The sequence below is a fragment of the Patella vulgata genome, chromosome 5 (assembly GCF_932274485.2).
Source record: "Patella vulgata chromosome 5, xgPatVulg1.2, whole genome shotgun sequence".
NCBI classification, from domain to species: domain Eukaryota; kingdom Metazoa; phylum Mollusca; class Gastropoda; family Patellidae; genus Patella; species Patella vulgata.
Window position 1 is genome coordinate 541,192 of NC_065883.2, and position 26,097 is coordinate 567,288.

Genomic DNA, 26,097 nt, shown 5'->3' on the forward strand with positions numbered 1-26,097 from the left:
TAATGAATAGGCTATCTTTTAGTTTCTACTCCTAAATTGTCAAATATAACTTATTTAATCAACCTTTTCCGAAATTTTATTTGGATTATCGCCCTTATTGTTTTTGACGTTGTATGGCTTGAATCTGCAGACTACTAGTACTACTGACAAAAGTAGCGTCACTTGAAATAACCGGCGAGGCAGATTTAGTTCTTGCATATCACCTGTTTAACAAATATATATATATTAAATCAAGTGAATAGATAGGGAGCCAGACGTAAGCGTCCACTGCGCTTTACAGTCCCGGCGGGTCAATCCCAAGCAGAGTTGCCCCCCACCCACCATAAACAGATTAGATCTACAAAGTAACTAAAAAAAAAAAGTGTAAACTATACCTTCGGATACATCGATGACATTATACCTATCAATGATAACGGAAATTTCATCAAATGTAAAAGTGAAATATACTCCCCTGAACTTATATTAAATAATATAATATATTGCGGCACTATAAATGCATCTGTTCTTGACCTGGGCATCAATATAATTAACAATAAATTTAATGTCGGCTTTTCGAAAATACGGACAAATTTGGTTTTGAAGTAGTAAAATACCCGTCAATCTATAGTAACATACCAGATACCACATAGTGTTTTCTATTCACAGGCATTACGATTTTTACGATTAGGAATATGTAACAATAAAGAAATATTTCTCTCCAGAATAAAATCTCTTTACTTTAAATGCACTGCCAAAGGCGGTACACAATTACGCTTTTTAAAAGAAATTTCAAAACTTTCATTTCTTCAACATACCAAGTTTGACATTTGTTATATAACCGACTACATATTGGATAATGATCCAAGTCAAATTTTACCTAACCCTGTCTGAATTAAATGCTGCAACGTTTCTTGATTGATTTTAGAGCATTTAGTTTTAGACTACTTTTTTTTATACATTTCACCGATGTGTATGGTGGCCTACAGTCTGAGTAGCATTTTTTTCTAAATAGGATAAAAAAAAAATAACATTTTAAATTTGTTTTTTTAAAAAGTCAGAAAAAAAAATATTTAAGCTACATTTGCCTAGCGTCCTAATAGTGTCTTGATTAACCAGACGCTCAGTGTGAGTTATCTCCCTTCCGAAATGTAGCTTAATTTTTTTTTTTTTTTTTCTAACTATTTAAAAAAAAAAAATTTTTTGGGGCTATTTAGAAAAAAATGCTATTCAGACTGTAGGCCACCATAGATGTGGTTACTTATATAGTTGAATTTTACTACATATGCGTACATTCGTATTTCTTGTAGCATATAGCAGATCATGACTCATGCTGCCATTACACAATGGGTTCTTTGGGTTCTATTTCTGATTATTTTCAAATTTGAGTGAAGTCTGTGTCACCACAGACTCGGCGTTGTACAGCGCAGTGGACGCTTACGGCTAGCCCCCGGATCCATTCACTGTTTTTGAATTGTTTGTCTGTGTTTTCTGAGAATGATGTCTTGTCCGTGTATCTGTTTTTGTGTAAATTTTGTGTGGTGCAGTTCCCCTGCACTTATTGTTTCAGTCCACATTAACCTCTGCTAACGTCTCATTTGCTTAGGCTACCAAGATGCTTGGTCTTCAACGTACGGAGGCATGAGTTAGTCTGTATCATTAATTTAATCATGTCATTTCAGAACATCAATTTGATTGCATTGCCAGTTTAATATCCAACACTCTTAATTTTTAATTTTTTTTTTTTTATTGTTTAATTTCTCTCTTGATGGGCCGTATCTGTTTTTGTTTTAATTAATCCTAATTTGGCGCCACAATTCATGTTTGTTTATAATAATGCAAGAATTATGGGATTTATTGCGGGAAGAGCCGCAGGTCTTGCGTGACTTGGCCAAAGATACTGGATAATCAACCACAAAAAATAAAACAAACTCCCGGTTACGTATGGGCAATGGAACTTTTCGTCAAATACTAACAACGGCCCCAGACACTCCGTACTTTAAAACTAAAAGTTCCATTACCCTTACTCAGTAAGAGTTGCACCGCTTCCCGAAATAAATCCCATAATTCATGCATTATTATCTATAAACGAATCGTGACGACGAATTAGGATTAATTTATAAACATAGATATGGTCCATCAAGAGAAATTTTACAATAAATAATGTTTTTAAGAATATTGGATATTGAACGGACAATGCAAATATATTGTATAAAATAGCATTTCTTAAATCAATTTCATGGGAGTTGACATCTTGTTGTAGTACTAGTTACCTTCCTTAGACTTTGTTTATGATAATATAAACAAGTCTCGGTCACCCAGAACTCCTAGTCTTCAACGTACGGAGAGCTTGGGGCCGTTGTTAATATTTGATGAAAAGTTCCATTGCCCATGCGTAACTGGGAGTTTTATGTGGTTGATTATCCAGTATTATTTGGCCAAGTCAAGCATGAGTTGCGCCCCTTCCCGAAATAAATTCCATAATGCAAAGAGGGATGCAATTACTACGGGACGCAGTCTCCGAATTAGTGGAGGACGAAATTGACAGTTCGCCCTGTCCGATTCCATTCCCAACCATGAGTAAGTGAGAGAAGTTTTATTAAGGAGTTAATCCTTCTATTGAATTGCAATGATCTGGCAGAATCCACCCCAGGAAAGAAGACTGTGTTATGCAACGTTTCGATCGATAAACGCAAAAACAACTTCGCCAGCTCCTTGTAGAATTCAAGAAAGACATCCTACAGTATACACTTTTAAAGTATGCGAAATAGTAACATAACCCTTGGCCTAACTCAAGGCCGAGAATGAAAATCTCCATGGCGAAAACTAATAAAAAATTAGTGCATACTATTACATTCCCATAACCTAACAGTCCCCGGGACTGGGTTTTAAACTCCATTGGGCATATCGCAGCCCATTAACTAATAACCAAGTAACGCCGTATTTACCAAGGCCAATAAAGTTCTTTATTCGGTTTAGGCAACTGCGAATATGATTACTGTATGCAATATGTATTAAAATAAGTATTTACAGTTCATTGGAAAAACAATATTGAAAGCATAGCGTTCGATGTCAGACGTGGTGGGAGATAGCATTGTCTAGAGCAAAATTCTAAAGAAGAAGCATTCCGCACACCTGAGCATAATGATAATGGCGCCGCAATTCCTTAAAGCGCCGGATAGTAGAAGCCGTTAAACGCTTGAAAAACATCATGAAATATCTTATAGGAATGAAAATGTACCGATCATGTTTTATAATAAATCCTCACCTAGTAAAACAATAGGTTCTACTGTTAGAATAGTTTGAAATATAAAGTGATTGATCTTAAGAATACTCGAAAGGCTCCAGAGTATGATGCTGCTTGACCGAAGTCGATTGCTATCTGCCATCACGTCGTCAACTGAGTCTTATATAGGCAACACCAACGTACCAGGTGACCGGATTGACCAATGGTAGGTTGTCCTTTTTGGGAGCGTCGGAACTAATTACAGCCTAATGACAATAACATTATAATTTAAAACGATAAGAGCCTATGCCGTCTTGTCCGGTGCATGTCCGATCTGCTTAAATTTAGCAGTATACAGAATAAGAATTAATGAAATAATCATAAAACGGACAAGTATCAACACAAAACCCCAGCATACATAGGCCTAGTGGCGTCGTGCGCCATTACACAATGAGTGATGGACAAAACGTAGTTCGTACTTTACATTACTAAGTACGGCCAATTATAAGTTAGAAAAACAATATAAATACAACAACAACAGTAGAAATACTATGATAAGTTAACAATATTCAACATTTCTGGTTTAAATAGAATATATATATTTGACATTTCAATGACGTTTGTTTGTAAAATAAAACAAAACCAAGTACTAACAATCCAAACCATCAGACAAAACTCGAAGTCCCCAAAAAAACGGCATAGGCAAAACAGTGCAACAAGGCAAAACAGTGCAATCAGCATATGGACTGTTCACCGTGTACAAAATACACGACAAACAGTGGTAACAGGTGTCCGGAAGGGAACGACTAGGTTGAGATCGTACGAATTTACAATGTCATGTTATGGAACTTTTACATGCTCTAGTACATAAAGTTTGCTATCGGGAAAATGTGACGATACAAGGACACACATTACCGGATATAAATACGTAAGTTATACTTTTGAAATAGTAATAATGTACATAAATCGGACGAAAGTAACGTGTTTCATGACGACGTTCAAGAAATCAAATAACATTATAATAATAACACGGCGGATCGTCGTAGTTGGATTGTAATACTGCTAGTCATGAGAACTACAATAATATCACATATTACAGTATTTCCACGCTATGAATTTTATAATACCAGGGACTTCTAATGAGATCCTGGATTCAGAATCTAACACCGCGATAGGGGACGTTCACCACGTATAGAAAAAATGAAATGAAATAGAGTTTAACGCCCTACTGCTCTGCTCCTAAGCTGGGCTAATGAAGACGGACGTACAGAAAAGACTAAGGGTAGACTTTAGCTCTAGCAATCGCACTGGAGCAGAGTCCTCTAACAAGAAAGCGATTGATCTGCCTTCCCCGGGGTAGAAAATGCTCTGAAATATCAGCAGTCTGGGAGTTCAAATTGATTATCACCAGCCTGTATAGAGAAACAATTGATACCGAGACAATTTAGACCGAGAATTTACTCCGGTTTCATATCGTATAATAGTATGGGCGGAATCAGCAGGCTAGACATACGGTCCGCAACACACTAAATTCGCAAGCCTAGCGACTTGGGCAATTTCGAAAAATGGATCGCCGCCATCAACAGCTCCGCACGAGAAATCTTGCCACATGTAGTCCAAGAATAGTAGAGATATTTTGTGATCCAGAACTAAAAAAAGACAAATAAATGGTAGAGCCTGTGGGGGGGGGGGGGGGGTTTCGTGCTTACTCATGTTCTTGAAGCAACGACAGCGAGTTTTACAACTTCGTGACGTTGCTAGATTACTTCCCAATTCCCTAACTGACAGCTACATTATCTACAGACACGTGAACAGTAGCGTCCAATCAGACGTTGTGACATAGCGATCTAAGTAAATGATAAAATTAAACTTTTACTTTAGCATTCTCCTTTAAAATTCGCCTGTTTATTTACAATTTTACAGTCTGAGATTACAGACCAAAAAGTTTCGTGGTATTTGTGGCATGAGCCGATTGCTGCTCCTCGGGATTTCTTGACGTGCGATACACGGAACTGTGAGTAAAACACTAGGAACGTCAACGCTGATTGATTAATCAATGTTTGACGTCATAGGGTCAAAAACTGCTCGTACGACCCCTGACACGACCTTCGATGGAGTACAACTCTTCAGATCTTCATGTAGTGTAGGCCATCGAAGGTATAAAAAACGAAACGAAATATAGATCTGTGCGATATTTTTTTTTTTTTTTTTTTTTTATGTGTGTGTGAGTTTTTTTGGGGGTTTTTTCTTTTCTTTTTTTCGGGATCACAACATATTTACAGACAGACAACTGCTTGTATGATTAGATATCACTGCCGCTGTCCTCGTCACTTTCAAGCATTCCCAAATCAGTCCCACCAGGATAATACAAAAGTGTTTCACTTTGTTTGTTTTGCAGCTGGAATTGATTTCAGTTTGCCTTTATCTGGCTTCACCAGTCATTTAGGTCTGTGTTTGTGCTATTCTTGCTTTTTCTGCTAACCGGTTTCACTGGATAACGATGTATGGGTTTCAATTTGCAACTCAACAAGGACATCTTCAAATAAGCTATACCCTTTATTATATCACATTACTGCTAGATCAGCAGCAATTTCTGTTTGTCTGGAGAAATATTTGATTTCTAGGGATTTTGAGTGCGCGTCAAGTTACAGCGTGTCAGTAACAGTTTTTCAATAAGTCTTTTGTATATTGGCTTAAAATATATTCAGCCTAAGTATATAATGCCTTGGCTTTTTGATATCCACATATATCCATGGTTATAGACATCATCAGAGGAAGTAGAGTGCATAAAAGATACAAATAGTCTTATACATGCCTTCGACATTACAATAGTCTTATACATGCCTTCGACATTACAATAGTCTTATACATGCCTTCGACATTGCCCTGGTTATTTGAAATTGAGATCCCGTAGTAAAGTTAGATTTTTTATTGTCTTATACGTAAATGTGTTTCGCCACCTCAGATCAGTAATGTTACGCAGAGCTGTTATACATTAGTGTGAGACCACCCCACCCACATATGCAGTCATTTGAATATATGTTACAAGTCACTGTGAAGGGATGCTGGTATATGTTAAGACTAGACGAGTGAAGTGTGTGGAATGGCGATGTAAGGCTGGTGTGCCGGCGGTTAGCCCATCGTTCCACCCGACCCGTCTTCATTAGCCCAGTATAGGAGCAGAACAGTAGGACGTTAAATTTCATTTCTTCATTAGTCCACTATGAACAGACGTTAAACCCCATCTCATTTCCATAACCTTTGAATAAAACTGCTCCCTTCCGCTCCAAGTTTTTTGTGGATTATTTTTTAAGGCTAGTCTGAGAACCAGATTATTTTATTGTATGGCCTAAATAGCGACCCAAATAAAGCCACCTTTAAACTTACATAATAACGATCCAAATAAATAGCGACCTAAATAAATGTATCTTCAAGTCTATATAACGTACAGTTAAACTACATTTAATGTAGCGTAACAATGAATACACCACTGACGTTATGCATACAGGAATACAAGAAGATAACAGCCATCTTAAACTGGTGAAGTATTTTAAATCTCATAATATGGGAGTTATATTTTCACATTTAAATATTTAATTTTAAAATGTTCATTTGCAAGTGAATATATTAACGTATGAGCATTATATATTTACTCTTAAATGTTAACTTTAAACTTTTCGTTGGTATGTGAGTATTTTGACCTATATGTAAAATAATTTTCACCATAGTGAATTTGATCAATACTGTCATGGTATTTATTATTGATTCTGTGTCTTGTTTTATTGTGTAACACTGACTGGTATCCCTTACCACCTGGTTCTAAAGTATATTTCATTCTTCTACTTGTATATTGTTGAAGGGGGCCACGGTGGCTCAGTGAGTGAGACGCTGGTTCGATCCAGATTTTCAAGTGTGGCCCCTCTTGTCAGTGCTGTAAGACAGGAGGCCTGGCAAGTGAATACTCCCCGAACTGTTTCGTTTGGGTAGAGCTAATCCCACTTAACACTGCTGTAATGGAAGCCAATTTCTGTTCCAAATTATGATTGGTCAATAGTCCGATTAACAACCAATATCATTACGCTTTAAACAGAGCTCCAAATTGGACCAAATATGTTTACATAACGTTACGTCACGCCCAATTAACCAGTGCATAGCAGAATATTGCAGAAAAACTAATTGTGGGACAAATGAGGCTATCAAAACGAAATGAAATGAAATGGGGTTTAACGTTCTACTGTTCTGCTCCTAAACTGGGCTAATGAAGACGGGGGGGGGGGGGATATCAAAACGGATACAATGTAAACAATACTGTCTGGAGACGAACAGTACTTTCATACCTTAAATCACTGTCCAAAGTTTTAGGGAAGACCCCAGATTAAACGAAGGGCTGTCATGTTGCTGTACTTGGAATAGATTTGATTGAACGGGAAGAATAGAGACACTCTCCCAATAGCTCAAGTATCAGAAGCCAATCCAGCAATGGTCAGATAGGGATTTCTCGGGCCATTGCTTCGGGAATATAGGGGTTCAGATGGGACAAAAAGTCGAGGCCCCGTGTACACATTCGAGTGCACGTAAAAGATCCATTGGTAGTTGGAATTCGATATAAGAGTAGGTCGTTGTACCGGACCTCCTTTCAAGGGTTTTTATACGTGAATACCCACGTGTATAAGGGGTCCCAGTTTTACTTCCCCTCGAGAAACTAGACCCTATCCTGAAGGTTCCAAGTTTTGTTTTAATGTTTGAACGTTCAATTCTTATTGAGTTAAATTCCTGATGCGTCATTATAAGCAATATGAATTTCAAAACTACAATATTATGCTGCTCGCTATGCAATAAGCCTGTCATCATTTTTTTTTAAAAGATCCTATTGAATCCATGCACGGACATTATCTAGCACTGGTATTTGGATTTTGTTTTTAGATTAATATTAAATAATCAACCTGGATAGATATTAGAGTGGTGATTGATATTGATGTTTCAGAGTCAATGATCTGTTAATAATAATGGACTAATATTGCATTCTAATTCGTGTTTTCAATACTGAGTTAGTGGTTTAGTTCCTGTAAGTAACCTGTTTTCAATATTTCAGAATCAGCGACCTGTCAATAAAGATGAGTTTACTACTAATATCAGCCGTGGTTCTACTGGTGGCTTACCTGACCATAAACTGGTTTAAAGATCAAAACAAAACACCTCTACCCCCCGGTCCACCATTTCTAGAATGTTTACAGATAACATGGAGAATGTTACGAAAAAATGATACTCATCTGATCGCCGAGGATCTTAGAAAGCGATATGGGGAGATATTCAACATCCGTTTGTTTTCAAGTAACCTTGTGTTCCTGAACAGTAGTCGATTAATGCGTAAACTGTTCGCATCGGGTCAATATCGTGACGTCACAAACGACCGACCAAAGACATTTTTCGGAGAACATATCTGCTACGACTGTCGAGGTATTTCTTTGGTCAATTACGACGAATTGCTCGTGAAGGTTCGCAAAATTGTCCATGGAACTATCAAATTGTATGGAGACGGTATTAAGGTATTCGAGGATATGGTGAATGGAGAAATAAAGATTCTACAAAAGGAGCTTGAAAATTCCACACTGAAGGCCTCATTCGACTTGGACAAGGCTTTGAAAGTTTCACTTATTAGGGTCATCCATATTTTTGTGAGTTAATGATATTTTTTTTGGCGGGGGGGGGGGGGCGAATCGTTTAAAGCGTGCGTGTTATTTCATACGATCTTTCGTAGAGCCAAGTAGCATGGTTTCGATTCCCCCGCGTGTACGTGTACGTCAAACCTCTTGGCGCCCCCCCCCCCCCACACACACACACTGCTTAAGACTCCTACACTACACGCAAGCGAATTATTGAAATAAAATTACCAATATGTCAGTCTCGAAATGACCTAACTTGTGTCGAGTTGACGTTAAACTCTCTCTCTCTCTCTGTGAAATCTCAAAGAACTTTCGTGGCAAAACCCTTGACCGAAACCGGTACAACCTGGTAAGTGAGCCAGTGCCCTACTCATTGGCCCCCTATCACAGAGCAGCATAATAGGCCCCCGGGCAATGCAGTGCAGTGGGGCACTTACATATACAGCCACTCAAAGGAATAAAAATGTAAATGGTTGATAAAATTAAGTATACATTTACCATATTGGTACCTTCAACAGTGTCTAAACATTTAAAAAATAAACAGTCCTGCTCTATCAGTTTATTTTTATCATTACATTAACATATACCCTACTTGTTTGGTAATGGGGATCACGTGGCTAAGTGGGTAAGACGCTGGCTCGCTAGTCTGGAGGTTGGGTGTTCGATCCCTGCAATGGCCGAGAAAGTTCATCCCGATTTTCCGGCGTGGTTTCCCCTTGTCAGTGATGCGGAACGGAGGGCCTGGCAAGGACACCTGTCTAGTCGTTCGGATGGGACGACAAACCGATCCCTTGGCAGTTGGAATTCGATATAAGAGTATGCTGTAGCTCCGCTGCCCGGGCAAAATTTCCCTCATACCCACTGTATGGCGTATGCCCGTCTTCATTAACCCAGTTCGGAGCAGAACAGTAGCACGTTAAACCACAGTTCATTTGTTTGGTAATGCGGATGGGCAGATTTGACTTTTATTGGGGGGTGCAAAACAACATTACCTTACCCATTATTTGTGTTTTTGGTATTTTTTAGTTAACCAACGAAAGGCCTACCGATTCCAAAGAATGTAAATATATTTGTGATACAGTTGAAAATTTTGATTATTTCGACAATGAAATGTTCAACAGTTTTCTCCTTAATACCTGCCCATGGGTTCGTTTTTTACCAGGACGAGGGCGTCGACTTTATAAAGCTGCGCTAGAAGCCAGTGAGAGATTAAACAACTTATACATGAATCCCTGTATTAAAAAAGTAAGAATCGATATTCTAGAATTTATTTTTAGGTGTATTTAGCTTTAGGTCTTCCGATATTTTTTTTTAATGTTACCGTGTGTTTCTTTTTTTAATGTTACCGTGTGTTTCTTTTATTAATGTTACCATGTGTTTCTTTTATTAATGTTACAGTGTGTTTCTTTTATTGATGTTACCGTGTGTTTCTTTTATTAATGTTACCGTGTGTTTCTTTAATGTTACCGTGTGTTTCTTTAATGGTTTTTTTTGTAAACAGTATTTTATTTCATTTGAAAATGGATTGGAGAACAGGCTGGGCCTATGTTGACTCCTCTCCAGAATTTACAAAAATAAGTTTAATTTATGTGCATACAGAACATATATACAATAACATATAAACATACAAAATATAAAATTATTTGAGATTTAAATATAAACTACACATTTATACATATATACAGTTGTCCGTTCCGTTATTTTATATTAATATGGTACCCATATAGTAGTACCCCCTCCCCTCCATATAAAACCTATCTAAACGTGAAGTATTATTTGTTATATTATGTATAGAGTAAATACATCAATAACAGACGGAATGATTTGGAAGTTAGAAACGTTTTGACAATTTTAAGAAAATATGAACAGTGTTAAAAATGAACTCATTTTGATCAACTGAGAGGACAAACTGACCATTTAATAAAATACTAATATCTTGAAATTGCTGCTTTAGTAAACCAATAGTTTGACCTCGGGCAACCGAATGCAAGGAACATACTAGTAGATAATGATAACAATCTTCAAAATAGTGACCACACGCGCAGGCGGGGCTATCCGTTAAATGTCTCAAAAACTTATGACCATTTAAATCGCTGCAGCCTAATCTCAGTTTACTATGTATTATTTGATTTTTTCTATCTCCAATATAATAGTACTGTGGAATAATATGGTCGTTTTTAATCAAGCTTGAAAATAATGATGAGACAGAATTTGAATTTTGTACTTCGGGTTCCAATGTGTTCCATTCTCTGATCGTCGACGGAATAGATGAATTTGAAAAAATGTTTGTTCTACAAAAGTACTCTTCGAGATTATTACAGTTTCGTAGAAGATATGGTGATTTTTTTCTTTAAAATAAGGTTAGAAATATATGAAGAAGCTAGACCATTGATTAACTTATAGAATAATTTTAATTTGTGTCTTCGTCGACGTTCAGCTAATGGAACAAATCCTGTTTCTTTATAGAGTTTTGCATGGCTTGTACCTCAAACCGCTCCACAAATAGTCCTTAGTGCATCTAACTGTAAAGTTTCTAATTGTGAAACTAATTTGTTTGAACAACCAGCCCAAATTACGTCAGCATAATCAAAATGTGGTAAAATAAAAGAAGTATAGATGATGTTTAATGATTGTCTGTTAAGTCGATATTTTAATGATCTAAAACAATTGATAAGTTTCCCTACTTTATTACAGATATGATTTATATGGACATCCCATTTGCAATTTGGTTGAAAGTTTAGCCCAAGATGTTTATGCTCCGATACTTCTTTTATTTGCACAGTGTCCAAGTACAAGTGTGGTCTAGTTAAATGTATTTTAGTTGAAAAAGTTATTGTTTCAGTTTTTAGGGGGTTGAAAGTTACAAGCCATGTTTTTGACCAGTTATTAATAGTTATCAAATCATTATTCAGGATAGCCGCGTCTGCCTGAGGATTCGTTATTTGTAAATAAAGGGAAGTGTCATCTGCAAACAGTCTAATATTCGAGTTAATATCATTTACAAGATCATTAATATATAACAGAAATAAAAGAGGACCGAGAACCGAGTGAGGCACCGGCAGGGACAATTCTGGGGTCAGAGGAGGCACCACTAACTACTACTTGCTTTATATTTTTTAAATAATCAATAAACCAATCAAGCAGCCCCCCTCTTACACCAGACGCCCTCAGCTTATGACAGAGTCCAGCGTGCCAGACTCTGTCAAAAGCCTTGCTGATGTCACAGAACACTGCTCTTGTATACGTTCCGTGATCTATGGCTTGACAAAAAGTGTGAGTTAAGTCAATTAGTTGATAGATAGCGCTATCTCCCTTTAAGAAGCCACTTTGAAACGAAGTTAGTATATTGTTTTCACAAAAGAAGTTAAAGACATGCATATATATGCATTTTTCGAATATTTTTACAACAATGCTTAATAATGATACAGGTCTATAGTTTCCGCATTCATGAGGAGATCCTTTTTTGAAAATTGCTACTACATTTGCTGATTTCCAAATTTCGGGGACTTTTTTATGAGAAAGGGACAAATTAAGAATATAGCAGAGTGGTTCGCTTATTTCATTTACAATTGTTTTTAATATTTTCCCACTGATATAATCAGGGCCTTTAGCTTTTGAAGTATCTAAACATAGAATGATATCTTTAACTTCTTTTGGGCTTAGTACGATCTCTGTAAGAGAGTTTAGGTTTTGTTGAAGAACAGGCAAGTTATTATTATCGTCGTTAAGTTTAGATTGGTTAATAAAAAAGTCATTTAGGGCGTTCGCCTTGTCCAGTGGTGTAAAGTGGGTGTGGTTATTTACTTGTAGAGGTGTCAGTTCGTTGTTGACCGCAGGTTTGGACTTCACAAATGAATTAACTAAATTCCACCAATCCTTTGTACCGAAGTTAGCTTTATTGTTAATTCTATCATCTAGTCTCTCAAAATAATCTTTTTTGCTCTTCCGTATTAAAGTTATGTGATCATTTCTAATCTTGCGAAAGTTTGCCCAATCTATAGGATTCCCAGATAATTTTGCTTTTCTATGGATTTTGTTTTTCCGTCTTTTCATTTTCTTAATTTTAGAATTCATCCATGGTTTATCATTTGGTCTTATTGTTACTAATTTGTTTGGAATATTCTTTTTGGCTAACTTAATTAACTCACTTGTAAAGTCGAGACACGCTTTACTAACATTATTTTCATCAAAAAGATCGTACTAAGCTATATTAGATGCACCCAAGATAAGGTTGTCGTGGTCCATGTTCCCATAATCCCAAATAATTCTTTGAAAGCTTTTATAATGGGGTGAATTAAATGCTAGTCTACTAAAAATCGGACAATGGTCGCTACAAAAATTATCAAGACAACCGGATTCGACTATAAAATGTTTCGAGTTTGTTAGAATTAAATCAATAAGACTATTTTTCCCATAATCATCATACCGAGTTGGTTCTTTGATAACCTGGTTAAGATCTAATATAATCATAGCATTATGTAAAAATGTATTCTGCTTTACCATGGTTATTTCTGTCGTTGCGAACAGGGGTGTTATATGAGGGTATAGAACAGGGCTGTCGGTAATTTTTCACAGTTGATTAGCAGCACATCAAAAAGTCCAATTTTGCCAAATTTGATTAGAAAATTTTAAAAAATGATTAGGAATTTTCAGTTTCAACATAAAAACCTAAATAACAAGATATTACTTTACTTCATAACAAATATGATTAGATTCCATTCTGACTATTCTTAGATTTTTTTAGCACTGCCACAAGTACTTGTGACAGTTTGTGAATGTGATGTAGACATTTAGTTAGGTCTTATGTCTGAAGCCAATTCTTAACAGTGACTTCCAAGGCCCCAATCATTTTAATTGTTATTTTTTGTTACGTTAGAAATCTTCGTTAGAAAATAATTTCGTCTGCTTTTTATCGTATATTGCTATTTTTGTCCAATCGGGCGAACCTCGATTAACTAGACACACGCGATATTTTACGGGAATTTTTTACTTTGATTTATCATTTTGCAATACGTTAACATATATTTATTTTTTTATATTTTATTTACAATACGTGGCGGATACACTGGATTTATTTCTATCAAAATGAATATAATATAATTACTTGATGTCTCGCAACGTGAGTGGTACTACTTGATTCCCTATTTCCGGTTTAATAGTCCCTATTCATAGAGTTATGTCCCTGTATTATATAGTACCGTATAATGAATTGTGTCTGGGTAGTTCGAGAAAAAAATGTCACACGGAGAATTCGGTTTTGTTTATAAAATTTTATTCAACATTTTATACACGTTGAAAGTGTTCAGAAAGCCTTCTAGTCTTCAAATGTGGATTATCCTTGTGTCAATATCCAAAATGACAGGCATATTAATGATTCGCAGTTACTGCGAATCAAAAACTTTAGATTTTAATTTTTTATTAGCAACGGACAAAATATGTATCGCAAATTGCGCTGCGAATGGAGTAATTTTTTGTTTTCAGTATGTTTATAACGGAACGGCACAAATATATACACATATTAATGGTTTTATATATACTATTCAAAAAAAGTAGGGGATATTTGATTTTGGGGGCATAATACTAAAATATGCAAATGACTACGAAAAAAAGTCACTATAGAACCTAACAGAAGAAACATTTCCAGTTACATGTGACTCCCAAACGCACCAATAGCTACCGCATGGAATGCAGGTGATGCTTGGGATCATCATGGGGGTCCAACCCAAGATTTGCATGACTCTGACTTTGAATGTTACAGTCATTGTGGCATTGAATTCCAGGGTGGAAACATCAGTTTAATTGTTTTAGTGACCAGAAAACAAATTTTGATATGCGTCGGCTTACCCAAAATGAAAGGTTACGTGCCCTTGGCATGCTACAGATCGGCACAACACAGGCGGTTGTGGCGCGGACGATGAATGTTTCTCAGTCTGTCATAAGCAGGCTATGGTCCAGATACCGTGATACACAATCTGTACAGGACAGACCACGCTCAGGTCGACCAAGGGCGACAACTCAAGCCCAGGATCGATTTATCCGTACCTTGGCCTTGAGAAATCGTGTCATCACAGCAAATCAGATCAGCGCTCGTCTTCAAACAGACACTGGTGTGAGAGTGAGTGGCCAGACGATTCGGAATCGACTGCATAGGGGTCACCTTCGCGCCCGACGTCCTCGCGTGATCCCTTGTTTGAGAGATCATCACATTCAGGCAAGACGTCGTTGGTGTAGGGATCGTCAACACTGGGATAATCGACGCTGGAGCAATGTGATGTTTTCAGATGAGTCAAGGTTCACTGTTGATTTTTTGGACAGACGTAGGAGGGTGTGGCGTCGTCGAAACGAGCGCTTCCAAGACGTTAACGTCATCAGACATGATCGATTTGGGGTGGTTCTGTTATGGTGTGGGGAGGCATCACTGTTGCTGGAAGAACGGCTTTACATGTTGTTGCAGGGCGTGTTACAGGCCAGTACTACCGGGACAACATCTTGGCAGTCCATGCTGTGCCGTTCGCACGACGTCATGGCCGCCGTTTCATCTTCCAGGATGACAACGGAAGATGTCACAGGGCCAGGATCGTTACAGGTTACCTCCAACAACAGAACATCACCACATTACCTTGGCCAGCACTGAGTCCCGACCTCTCCCCCATCGAGCATGTCTGGGACATGCTTGGACAGAGGTTACGTCAACGTCAACAACGTCCTGCCAATGTCCAAGAACTTGCTGCTGCGTTGCAACAGGAATGGGACAATCTGGACCAAAATGACCTTAGACGTCACATTAGGAGTATGCCACGTCGGATCAATGCTTGTTTGGCAAACAGAGGAGGATTTACCCGTTACTGACTTGGTTGTGATGCTGTGGTAACTTTGCTGTTTGACCCCGGGTATCATTTTACCCTTATAACGGTCAGTCTGTGCCTTACTTAGTCTAACGATCATTTGGAATAAATCGATGAATGTGAACTTCATTTCATTTTGTCATTTGTTTCTTCGTCAGTTTCATTAGGTGACTTTAATAACACTTAAAAATCAAATATCCCCTACTTTTTTTGAATAGTATATATACATAACTGAAAATAAATAAAGACGAGCGGTTTCTGAAGGCACAGGTTTTGTTTGAACCCCCACTAGGCCATCCCTAAGTGACATTTCCATTTTGTACTATATTTAAATACACGCATATATAGTTAAAGTTGGATATATATAAACACCATGTTAGCTGAAAAAGAACAACAAATAGTCAATTATATGTAGAATATTACAAACTAATATCAATGACTATACGAATATCATTAACCTGCCAAGTTGTGCGCTATATTAATAATAACAGTAATAATAAATGACAATAACTAAGATATCACCATGTAATAATAACAGTTATAATACATACTAATAACTAAGATATTATGATGTAGTAATAAGAGTTATAATAAATACTAATAACTAAGATATTATCATGTTATACTAACAGTAATTATATATAAATACTAATAACTAAGATATTATCATGTTATACTAACAGTAATTATAATAAATACTAATAACTAAGATATTGTCAACAGTGATTTAGCAGTTAAAGACAAACTTTACAATAACCTGAGAATATAACTGCAGCAATAATAGTTCGATATTTGCTTAAGTTTGTCCCAAATAAAATAAACACAATACCTAGATGTAGCCCCATATATGTACAATTGTTTTCAATTCTTCATTTTTATGACATGACGCTGTTCATATAACTAAAGCCATGTCTTATAGATGTATGAAAGTTTCCAGCTTAGTAACTTCATTACAATTTAACAAAGCACGACAGCTATGTCAGAAATTATCTGTCAATAATAGCACAATCTAAAACATGAAAGGGTTCATATACTTAGTAGATATGTGAATGGAGTGTCACCCTTGCGGCTTCGTGCATGCATAAAGTCTACCAAACAATTAATAATACATGATGAATAATTTCAAATTACATTGACATAGCATTTTTGTACAGATAGATAAACTGATACAGTGGCATAGCCGGTTATGGCAAGGGCAATGCCCCTGGCTTCGTTAACAAAAACATTTCTCTTAAATTAGGAGAGAACTAATACTTATGTAATAATTTCAACTGACACTGACAAAACAATGTTTTTACAATTGACAATGACATGACATTTTAACAGATGTTTTAAGTACTTGACAGTGGTGTGGCAGGACATGACAACTACAATGTAGGTCACAGTTGCAAGCAAAACAAATTTCTAACAGTACCGATTCACATTAACACAACTTCTTTAACATATAGATATGAATATAAAAAAAAAAAAAAAAAAAATTTTGACAAATAATGATCTTTTTAATTGACAGTAGTATGGCTGGGTGTGCCACTGACAATGTCGTTGACAATTGTGAGCAGAGCAGTCTTAAGATATAACTAGTACATGTTAAATATTTTCAATTGGCAATGTCGTGATATTGATGAATTTAACAGTGGCATGACAGGACATGACATGAGTACAATGTCGCTCACAGTTTAATACAAAAACAAGTTTTATTAAATTAAAGGAAACCCATTACATGTTAAATAATTTCTACTGGCACTGGGATAATGCTATCTATGTTTGATTAAAAAGGAAATGACAGTTTTGACAGATAGTGATCTTCGTGTTTGACAGGGACAATGTCCCTGGCCGGTTATGACAAGGACAATATACCTTTGCTTCGGTAATAAGTCATGTCCTTAACTTAACAGAGAGCTAATACTTCTGAAATAATTTCGACTGAAAATGGCAAAACAATGTTTTCAATTGACAATGGCATGACATTTTTAAATATCTAGGTCCTTGACAAATGGTATGGCAAAACATGGCAACTACAAAGTCGCTCACAGTTTGTAAACAGAAGAACGTGTTTCCGACTGACTTTGGCGTAACTGTTTAACACATAAATATCAACTAACCTAAAAGAAGACTAATACATGTTAAATATATTCGATTGACAATGACATGACAGTTTGACTGAGAACGCCAAGTTAAATAATTTCAATTGACGATGACATTAAAAAAAAGAATAATAATAAATAAATGCTTTAGAAAAATCTAATAAATGTTAAATATTTTCAATTGGCAATGAAATGACAGATAATGATCTTTATACTTGTCAGTAGTATGGCAGGATGTGACACTGACAGTGTCACTGACAGTTGTGAGCAAAGAAGTCTCTATATAACTAATACATGTTAAATATTTTCAACTGACAATGTCTTAGAAATTTGACAGATAATGATCTATGTATACTTGACAGAGGCATCACAGGACATGACACCCCCATTGTCATGTCAGTTGTAAACAAAGAAGTATCTATTAGCTTAAGAAAACCTAATACGTGTTAAATATTATCGATTAACAATGACATGACAAATATGAAAGAAAATTGCCTAACACCCCCACCCCCTCCCCCAGCGTTATAGCAAAAAATATTCTATCAATGTGGATGATATCTATAACATGTAAAATTTAGGTGAGCACAATCTGTTACAAGTGTTAATATTCATGATGGTAATACGACAGTTCTAATTTAGTACTAATGTAATCTATTTAAATCAATCTTATCTGTAAGTAATTTTAACATACATCTTATTGGTATAGTTTAATATTTTGATTTTCAACCGCATGAGAATTATTAATTTGGACCGATTGGCCTTTCTGTAGACTTAAATATATCTATTCCACTTTTGTAGCTTAACATGACAGTCATAGTAATGTCAATTGTTGTTACTTTGTTTTAACAATCTATAATATAATATGCTATTAATAGTGACATGTGGTAGAATAGGGGCTACCAACTTATATGCGTAGTTATTATAAGTGTGTGCTTATTATAAGTATTATCTAATGGCAGGCATATTATCAACCTGACAAATACGTGACATATGACTTGACATGACATTGACATGACATGACACAATGATGACATGCCAGAGCTTTATAGTAAAAATGATTATCCAACCAATGTGTTTAGCATATTCTAGAACTTAGATTAAGTTTTCTGAAATATAATCTAGTATAAATTATATTATATTTGACAATAACATGGTAATTATAACCTACAATTATAAGATTACTAATAAACATCTAGTGTTTCGTGTGCGTTAAGTGGGTCGCCAATTTTGTAGCCTGGTATATCGCTTTTCTGGTTAATTCGAATTGGGTCACTCCCTTTACCATCATTTAAGAACTCTCGGAAATAAATCCTTCCATCAAACGTCCAACAACTATGCAGATCTTTGGAGCGATATGCTTTTCTAGCAAGACTAAAAAGATACGATCGTCGTCTTGTAAGATCTTCGTTTATGTAGACTGTAGGATTGTTTGCACGGGATATTTTCAACTTTTTACGATCACTCATAAGTTGTCTTTTGTGTTTGTAGCTAGATAGTCGAACAATAATTTGGCGGGGCCCATTTTCTGTTTCTCCCTTTGTATTATACGGGATTTTCTTTCTCCCTATTCGATGACAATTATCTATATGACCGTGACCAAAACTAGGACATACACAGTTAATTATTTCAAGGGCAACATCCTCTACATTTTCATCTGCATTTTCACCTACCCCATTTATCCGGACACAATTCCGACGACTGTATTGCTCGAGTTCGTCTGTATCATTGATGATTTTTTGTTCTAGATCCAGTGCACAGCTTAAGCTTGGCGCAGACGGTCAACTTTTCGTCGCTTGTTGCTGCAATAGGCAACTACTGGCAACTCCGAGCAATTGGCAACTCGAGGTCTCCCGTGTGCGCTGACTGGCAACGAGAAGCAATTTTTCCCCGGATGTATCCGGAATGCCGATATCACGTGATCATGTTAATGTTGTTAGCTGTTCCATCTTGAAGTATCACATGACAGTAGAGCGCTCGCTGATTGGACAGTTAACCAGTTGCTTGTTGCCTGTTGTCGCCTACCGCCGCAGGCGAGCAATTTTGAAGCAACAGATGAACAATTTCTCGGCGACGAGCGAATTTCTGTTGTCGAATATCAAACATGTTTGATATTTGGCAACGAGAAGCAACTCGGAGCAACAGCAGGCAACTATTGTTGCCCGTTGGCGCAGACGAGCGATTTGTTCTTTCAACGACCAGCGATTTCACTGTTGCCTGAAAGTTGCTCGAAAAAGTTGTCCGTCTGCGCCTGGCTTTAGTAACTGTCCTTTTAAGTCTTCGATTTCCTCTTTTAGGGGTTTAATGAAATCTTTTATATTTTCTTGCAAGAGTTCTTTAATAGAGAGCTGTAGAGCTTTTTGGACATTTGGTAGGCACAAAGCCTCGGCAATTTTTTCTGAGATTGAGTCAGCGGTGGAATTTAGAAAAAAACGCTTTCCATGGTATCGCTATCATCAGGTAAAAGAACAGAGGAGGTGGATTCTGGTGTTTGGTTAAAGTTAAAGGTCTTTGAAAGGGTGTTTTCGACGATGGTTTTAGGGACTGTATTCTCTATATCATTAGGTTTTGATAAGGACGTTTCCCGTAGCTCACTTTGGGTTAACATTGATTTGCTTGAGTTCCACATTCTTACTTCGAACGCTCATTAACAATATAGCAATCTGATTAGAACACAGATCTATATTTCGTTTCGTATTTTTTATACTTTCAATGGCCTTTACTACATAAAGATCTGGCCAGTTGTAGTGGAAGGTCGCGTCAGAGTTCATACAAGCGTCTTTGAACCTATGACGTCAGACATTTGATTAACCAATCAGCACTGATGTTTTTAGTAGGATACCAACAGTTCCGCGCACATTACGCCAAAAGCTCGTCGTAACAGACCATTTCATTGGCTAATACCTCACATCATCCATATCCTAATGTAGTAAAGATAAGTAAATCGAAATTTTGAACTATAAAAACGAAACGAAATAGGATATGTGTATTAATCAGATTGACAAAATATCTAAAATTCGCCAAAAATACCTATTTGCTTCTACTCACAGCAAGTTCTAGGGTACATGAGAAACATTTTGATACATAATTTTATATTTGACAATAAAAAGGATTCATTTTACTTGAATATGTGTTTTATAAAGGTGTATTGTTTTAGAGGATGAAATCACACGGCGGGGGTTTACTTGGGAAAATGTTCAAAGAATCAGAAGATGATAAGGAGATCGATGAGAAGACTATTAAAGGAATCGTTGTTGACTTGGTAGCGGCTGGGTATTTAACAACGAAGGGGGCTTTAAGTGGATTTTTTCTGTTGATGCTCTACTATCCAGAGATTCAACGCCGAATTCAAGAAGAAATAGACGAAAATATTGGCATGGACAGAGAACCAAGTCTGGATGATCGAGGAGTAATGCACTATACAAACGCCGCCATTTTAGAATGTTTGCGATTCATTAGTCACATTCCAACTGGAATTCCACACGTGACTAGAGAAGAGATAGAAGTAGAAGGAATGAGGATTCCAGCCAAGACTGCGGTAAGTACAATCCTTTGTCATTGGACATTTCATATTCCATCATTGGGATCAGGGCTTATACTTATTGTACAGTTGCCCCATACGCCGGGCCCTGTACTTATTGTAAAGGTGTTCTTTTGAATATAATATATTATAATGAAATACTCGATGTACACTTGAGACGACAAATTAGTGTCAGTGAGCCCCCAGATACCCGTGAGCCCTAGTTCGATGGCCTACTATGCCTATTATTAAATCCGGCAACCCTAACCCAACCCTTATGATAAACAAGGTGTAATAGTCGCAGGCCGTACACTAGTTTACCCACCCACCTACTTAAAGGGGTATTTTCAGAGATTAGATAAATAAAGAGTTGACAGTTCTAACTATAATAGTTTTAAAAAAAACTAGATAATGTAAAGGGATTATGTTGCAAATTTTAGACAAATTGCTCCACTCTGAACCGAGATATAAGCTTTCGAATGGTTGAATGGTCTAACATATGCGCTTTACGTCATCAGGTCTGTCATTGAGTCACGTGGCGTTAGTCGACTGTCCAACCGCGTGGGTTTTCTCCCGGTCATCCGGTTTCCTCCCGCTGTTAAGACAAATCTACGTGCAAGGGAATTATTGAAGTAAAGTTGAACCATATGTTGGTACCGAAATAACAAATGTGTAACACTATCTTAGTGATAACAGACATCAGTTTAGTAAATATATCATTTATTTGATTTATTTACACCGGAGCAGAATTATTTCACATCTACATACAAAACAATACAGGAACTTAAACTAATATACAGGAACTAGACTACGACAGGAACACATCAGGGCGGTACACAATTATATTGAATCGCCATTCCGCCCCTCTGCCAAGGCAGCGGCTGAACTCGGGCGAGTCCATCTCTCTGTTCGTCTCTCCTCCTCTCTCTAGACGTTTAGTCCCGAGATGACCTAGTTTGTGTCGAGTGGACGTTAAACCCCATTTCTCTCTCTCTCTCTCTCTAGACGTCTGCAAACTCCTAGTTATATACCCTGCGACCATAGATAAGACCCATGATCATACATGCAATTGTCTCTTTATCACGCCATGGTATGATTACTGACCAGTGCGTATGCCTTTGAAGTCATGAAGAACTTATACCCAGATCATATGTAGTTTGTAAATGACATATGGGATTCATTATATGTTTAATTAGATCATAGCCAGTTCGTGCCTTAACAGAAGTATATACACAGTTGAAAAGTCAATATAATATATTATCTAAAGCATGGTGTACTCGTTTTTTCTGGGCCATCCAATTTATCGAAGACATATAACGGGACACATAAATTTGTCTGTATTGTAACCGCTGACTTTGGCATGAGACGATATCTGATTACAGCCGTTATTTGATTGTAATTATAGTCCGATATGGATATAACGATCGTCTAGTTGTGGCAGATCTACAACTGTTATTTGTCTACAAATGCACCGACTGGGATAATGAAGTCGGACATACGCCATACAGTATGCTGTGAGGAATATTGCCCGGACAACTGCGCCAGGGCCACCTCTTATATCGAATATCAACCGTCAAAGGTTATTATACGTTTACACGGAACCTCGTTTGTTTGTTTTTTTGTCCCATCCGAACGATTGTCAGGCCTTCCGTCCTCCACCACTAAGGTTATTTTACGTGTACACGGAACCTCGTTGTTTTTTTTTTTTGTCCCATCCGAACGATTGTCAGGCCTTCCGTCCTACACCACTAGCAAAGGAGGGGGTGGGGGCATGCCGTTAGAAGAGTGTGTTTCATACTTATGATTTTCACAGAAAACGTTTGATTTATTTATTATAAATGTTAATAAATTAATTTGAGTACATTTTATCGTGGATTTAGCCTTGAACAATTTCATATTGTTTGAAAAATGCAAATGAAAAAGACGATCGCCAAGTTTGGTTTATCATTGTTTTTGTAAATTCCAGATGGTTACAAATTATTGGACAACGAATCGTTCAGATAAATACTGGCATAAACCTGACGTTTTCTCACCTGAAAGATTTTTAGATGATGATGGGAAACTTCTTCCAAGTGAACATATTTTACGATCACAGTAAGTTCATGGTTGTATTTCTTCTAATTAAATCTCAAGAGGTAACATATGCTGAGTGTTATGGCTAAAGTACCTATTTGTATACGCCCAAACGTATAGTTTAACCGTATATAATTGTCGCACCCGTTCGTCAACAATTGTCTTGTGAACACAATATAGGTCACGAGAGTACTCACCCTGCCCATATGGACACAGATCACTAAAGATTTCCCCATTGACTCCAATGTTGATTCTCGTATCTTAGACCGGCTCTAACTTTTTCCCAAATTTTCGTTGGGTAGAACGCTTTCTACCACAGATGGAGCAACATGTGGCAACCACTTGCCCAAAAGCACGTATAAGGTTCTTCATGAAAAACTTGAGATACACAAGCTGGAAGTAGAGACAAGTAAACATGCAATTTCAGGCCCTACATTTCAACGTAACCAACCTCTCAACTCTTGTATCCTTCCGCATCAAAATTATGAATATTCACCAAAACCTGGCAGAAAATGTATTTTCAAACCCTTTTCCTCAATTCTACACCAAAAAGTCAACAAAAATCGCCATGCAAAAGGGGGAAACAGGAAAAGGGAGAGGAAGACTAAAAATAGCTTTGGCCCTTGGTGACGGCGTAGGAATATTTGGTGATCTGTGTCCATATTCAGCGTTACGCGAATTGCCGTTCCAGAGTTATGCACCGTTTTCCGACAGCCCTGTGAACGTGATGGAGGCTATAATTTTAACAGATTTTTTTTTCAAATTTGGAGGGAAGCATTTTGGTCGATACTAAGCGTTCCAGGTCAATAAAAACTAGGTCATTTCGGGACTAATATATGATTAAATTTTATTTCACTTAGGGTAGGGGTCTTCAGCAGTTCCAGAAAAACCGGCAGTATTTTTTATGTAGGCTAAGTAGCTGATCGTTACACCTTTTCGGATACAATAACTCTACTTCTAATTGGAGTAGAATTTTTAAACTTGGTATGTGCTTTACCTAGTAACGATGATGACCATTTTCTGCTCTGGCACAGATGGGCAAATCGATAGGGTGAGGTGGGTGGGGGTGGATGGATGGTTAGCACGTGCGCGCTGTATCATAAAGTCAGTCATTGAGTCAACGGGCGTGGTTTCGATTCCCAGCTTGTACATAACAAGGAGTAGGGTCGCTTGTCCAACCTCATGGGTTTTCTCCGGGTGCTCCGGTTTCCTCCCACTGCTACAGACACCTACGCGAAAGCTAATTATTGAAATAAAATTGAAGCATATGTTAGTCCCGAAATGACCTAGTTTGTGTCGAATGGAAGTTAAACTCTCTCTCTCTCTCTCTCTCTCTCTCTCTCTATCTCTCTCTTTATAAAAAGATAAACGTGCAAGTAATTAACAGGTGGACTGAGGCGAGGGACATAAACCTCATTGTTGACATGTTCCTTTTCAGGCTGATGCCATTTGGAGTTGGAAAAAGAAACTGTGTCGGAGAATCATTTGCCAAGTCTCGTATGTTCCTGTATGTGACGTCATTACTACAGAGGTTTAATTTTTCAGCAGGTGGAAATGAGTTGCCGCCCTTGGATTCTACAACATGGAAACCAAATAGTGTCATGCATCCAGACTTTCTTAATTGCATCGTGCGTATGAGATAAAATCTCTTAGAGACTACCCACCTGTTTATATAAGCTTAAAGATGCCTCTACATATTACAGGTCTTTCTTTTGGCCTCAGATGTTATATATGTTTGATTATAACCCATAATCAACCCTCTAGACCGTCGGATGGTCATGATTTTAATGGATAAAAACACGATCACCGTTTAATAATTCAATTTTAAAATGGATGATCGATGTTAGCAATGAAAAATTCGAGACTACGTACGCTGTTCTTATCAGAACTCCCAACATTTAACTTCGCTCAGAATAAAGTAATTTGACTGAAAACTTCCCACATTCATTACTTCGCTCAGAATACAGTAATTTGACTGAAATTTTCAATATATTTCGTTGTCTTTATCTGTTGTTAAATTATTATAACTGTCGGGTCCTTATCTAACTCTTACCCTAACCCTAACCCTAACATAATATCATCTTTTGTATTATAGTTTTTTCACGAAAGGCCGGATGGTAGAAAGGCTTCTGCAGCCTAATCATTTTCCCTTCTAAAATAAAGTTATTATTATTATTCTTATTATTACGATAATGATCGACAGCGACTTGGATCAACATTCTAAGAGTCCCCGTTTAAGCCAAACTGATTAAAATACAAATTTACATTTCGTTTGTTTTTTATTTTATACTGATAAGTTATAGTGGGAGTTTACGTCAGCGGTCAAATGAGCGGCTTTTGACCCTATGACGTCAGACATCGATAAATCAATCAGCCTTGACGTTTCGAGTGGTTTAGCCTCAGTTCCATGCATCAAAAGACCAAGAACGCGCCGTAAAAGACTGTTTTATTAGCTAATCCCTCACTTCAACCAAGACGCCGGTAATATAACAACTCTTCCAAATCAGAAAGATGGCGGGTTTTCATTTACCATAAGTAGAATACGTGCCGTTGTTTTGATTAATCGAGTGAGCAGACTTCGATCTCCGGTGCCACACAACTTTAACCAGCAGAGCCTTTTTTTTTAAAGTGCCTTGGAACATGTCCTTGCGCTGGTGAGTGAAAACCGTACTCTGAGAAATTAAACGAGAGCGTTGCTACCGCTGCAACATAC

The 26,097-nt window shown here is 37.1% G+C and overlaps 1 protein-coding gene across 1 annotated transcript; it reads left to right on the forward strand.

Annotated features, from left to right (window-relative positions):
• Positions 1-6,619: 6,619 nt before the first annotated feature.
• Positions 6,620-25,650, forward strand: LOC126821667 (cytochrome P450 2C42). Its single transcript, XM_050550139.2, has 6 exons — positions 6,620-6,742; positions 8,295-8,877; positions 9,892-10,110; positions 20,949-21,329; positions 23,278-23,405; positions 24,823-25,650. Exons 2-6 carry the CDS (start codon positions 8,317-8,319, stop codon positions 25,025-25,027), a joined length of 1,494 nt encoding a protein of 497 aa, XP_050406096.1. The 5' UTR covers positions 6,620-6,742; positions 8,295-8,316; the 3' UTR covers positions 25,028-25,650.
• The last annotated feature ends 447 nt before the right edge of the window (positions 25,651-26,097 follow it).

Excerpts from the sequence above, each read along its gene's own strand:
- LOC126821667 (XM_050550139.2), top strand. The coding sequence starts at position 8,317 with ATGAGTTTACTACTAATATCAGCCGTGGTTCTACTGGTGGCTTACCTG. Across the intron at positions 8,878-9,891 it reads TTAGGGTCATCCATATTTTT|TTAACCAACGAAAGGCCTAC; the intron begins GTGAGTTAATGA and ends GGTATTTTTTAG. Across the intron at positions 23,406-24,822 it reads GAACATATTTTACGATCACA|GCTGATGCCATTTGGAGTTG; the intron begins GTAAGTTCATGG and ends GTTCCTTTTCAG.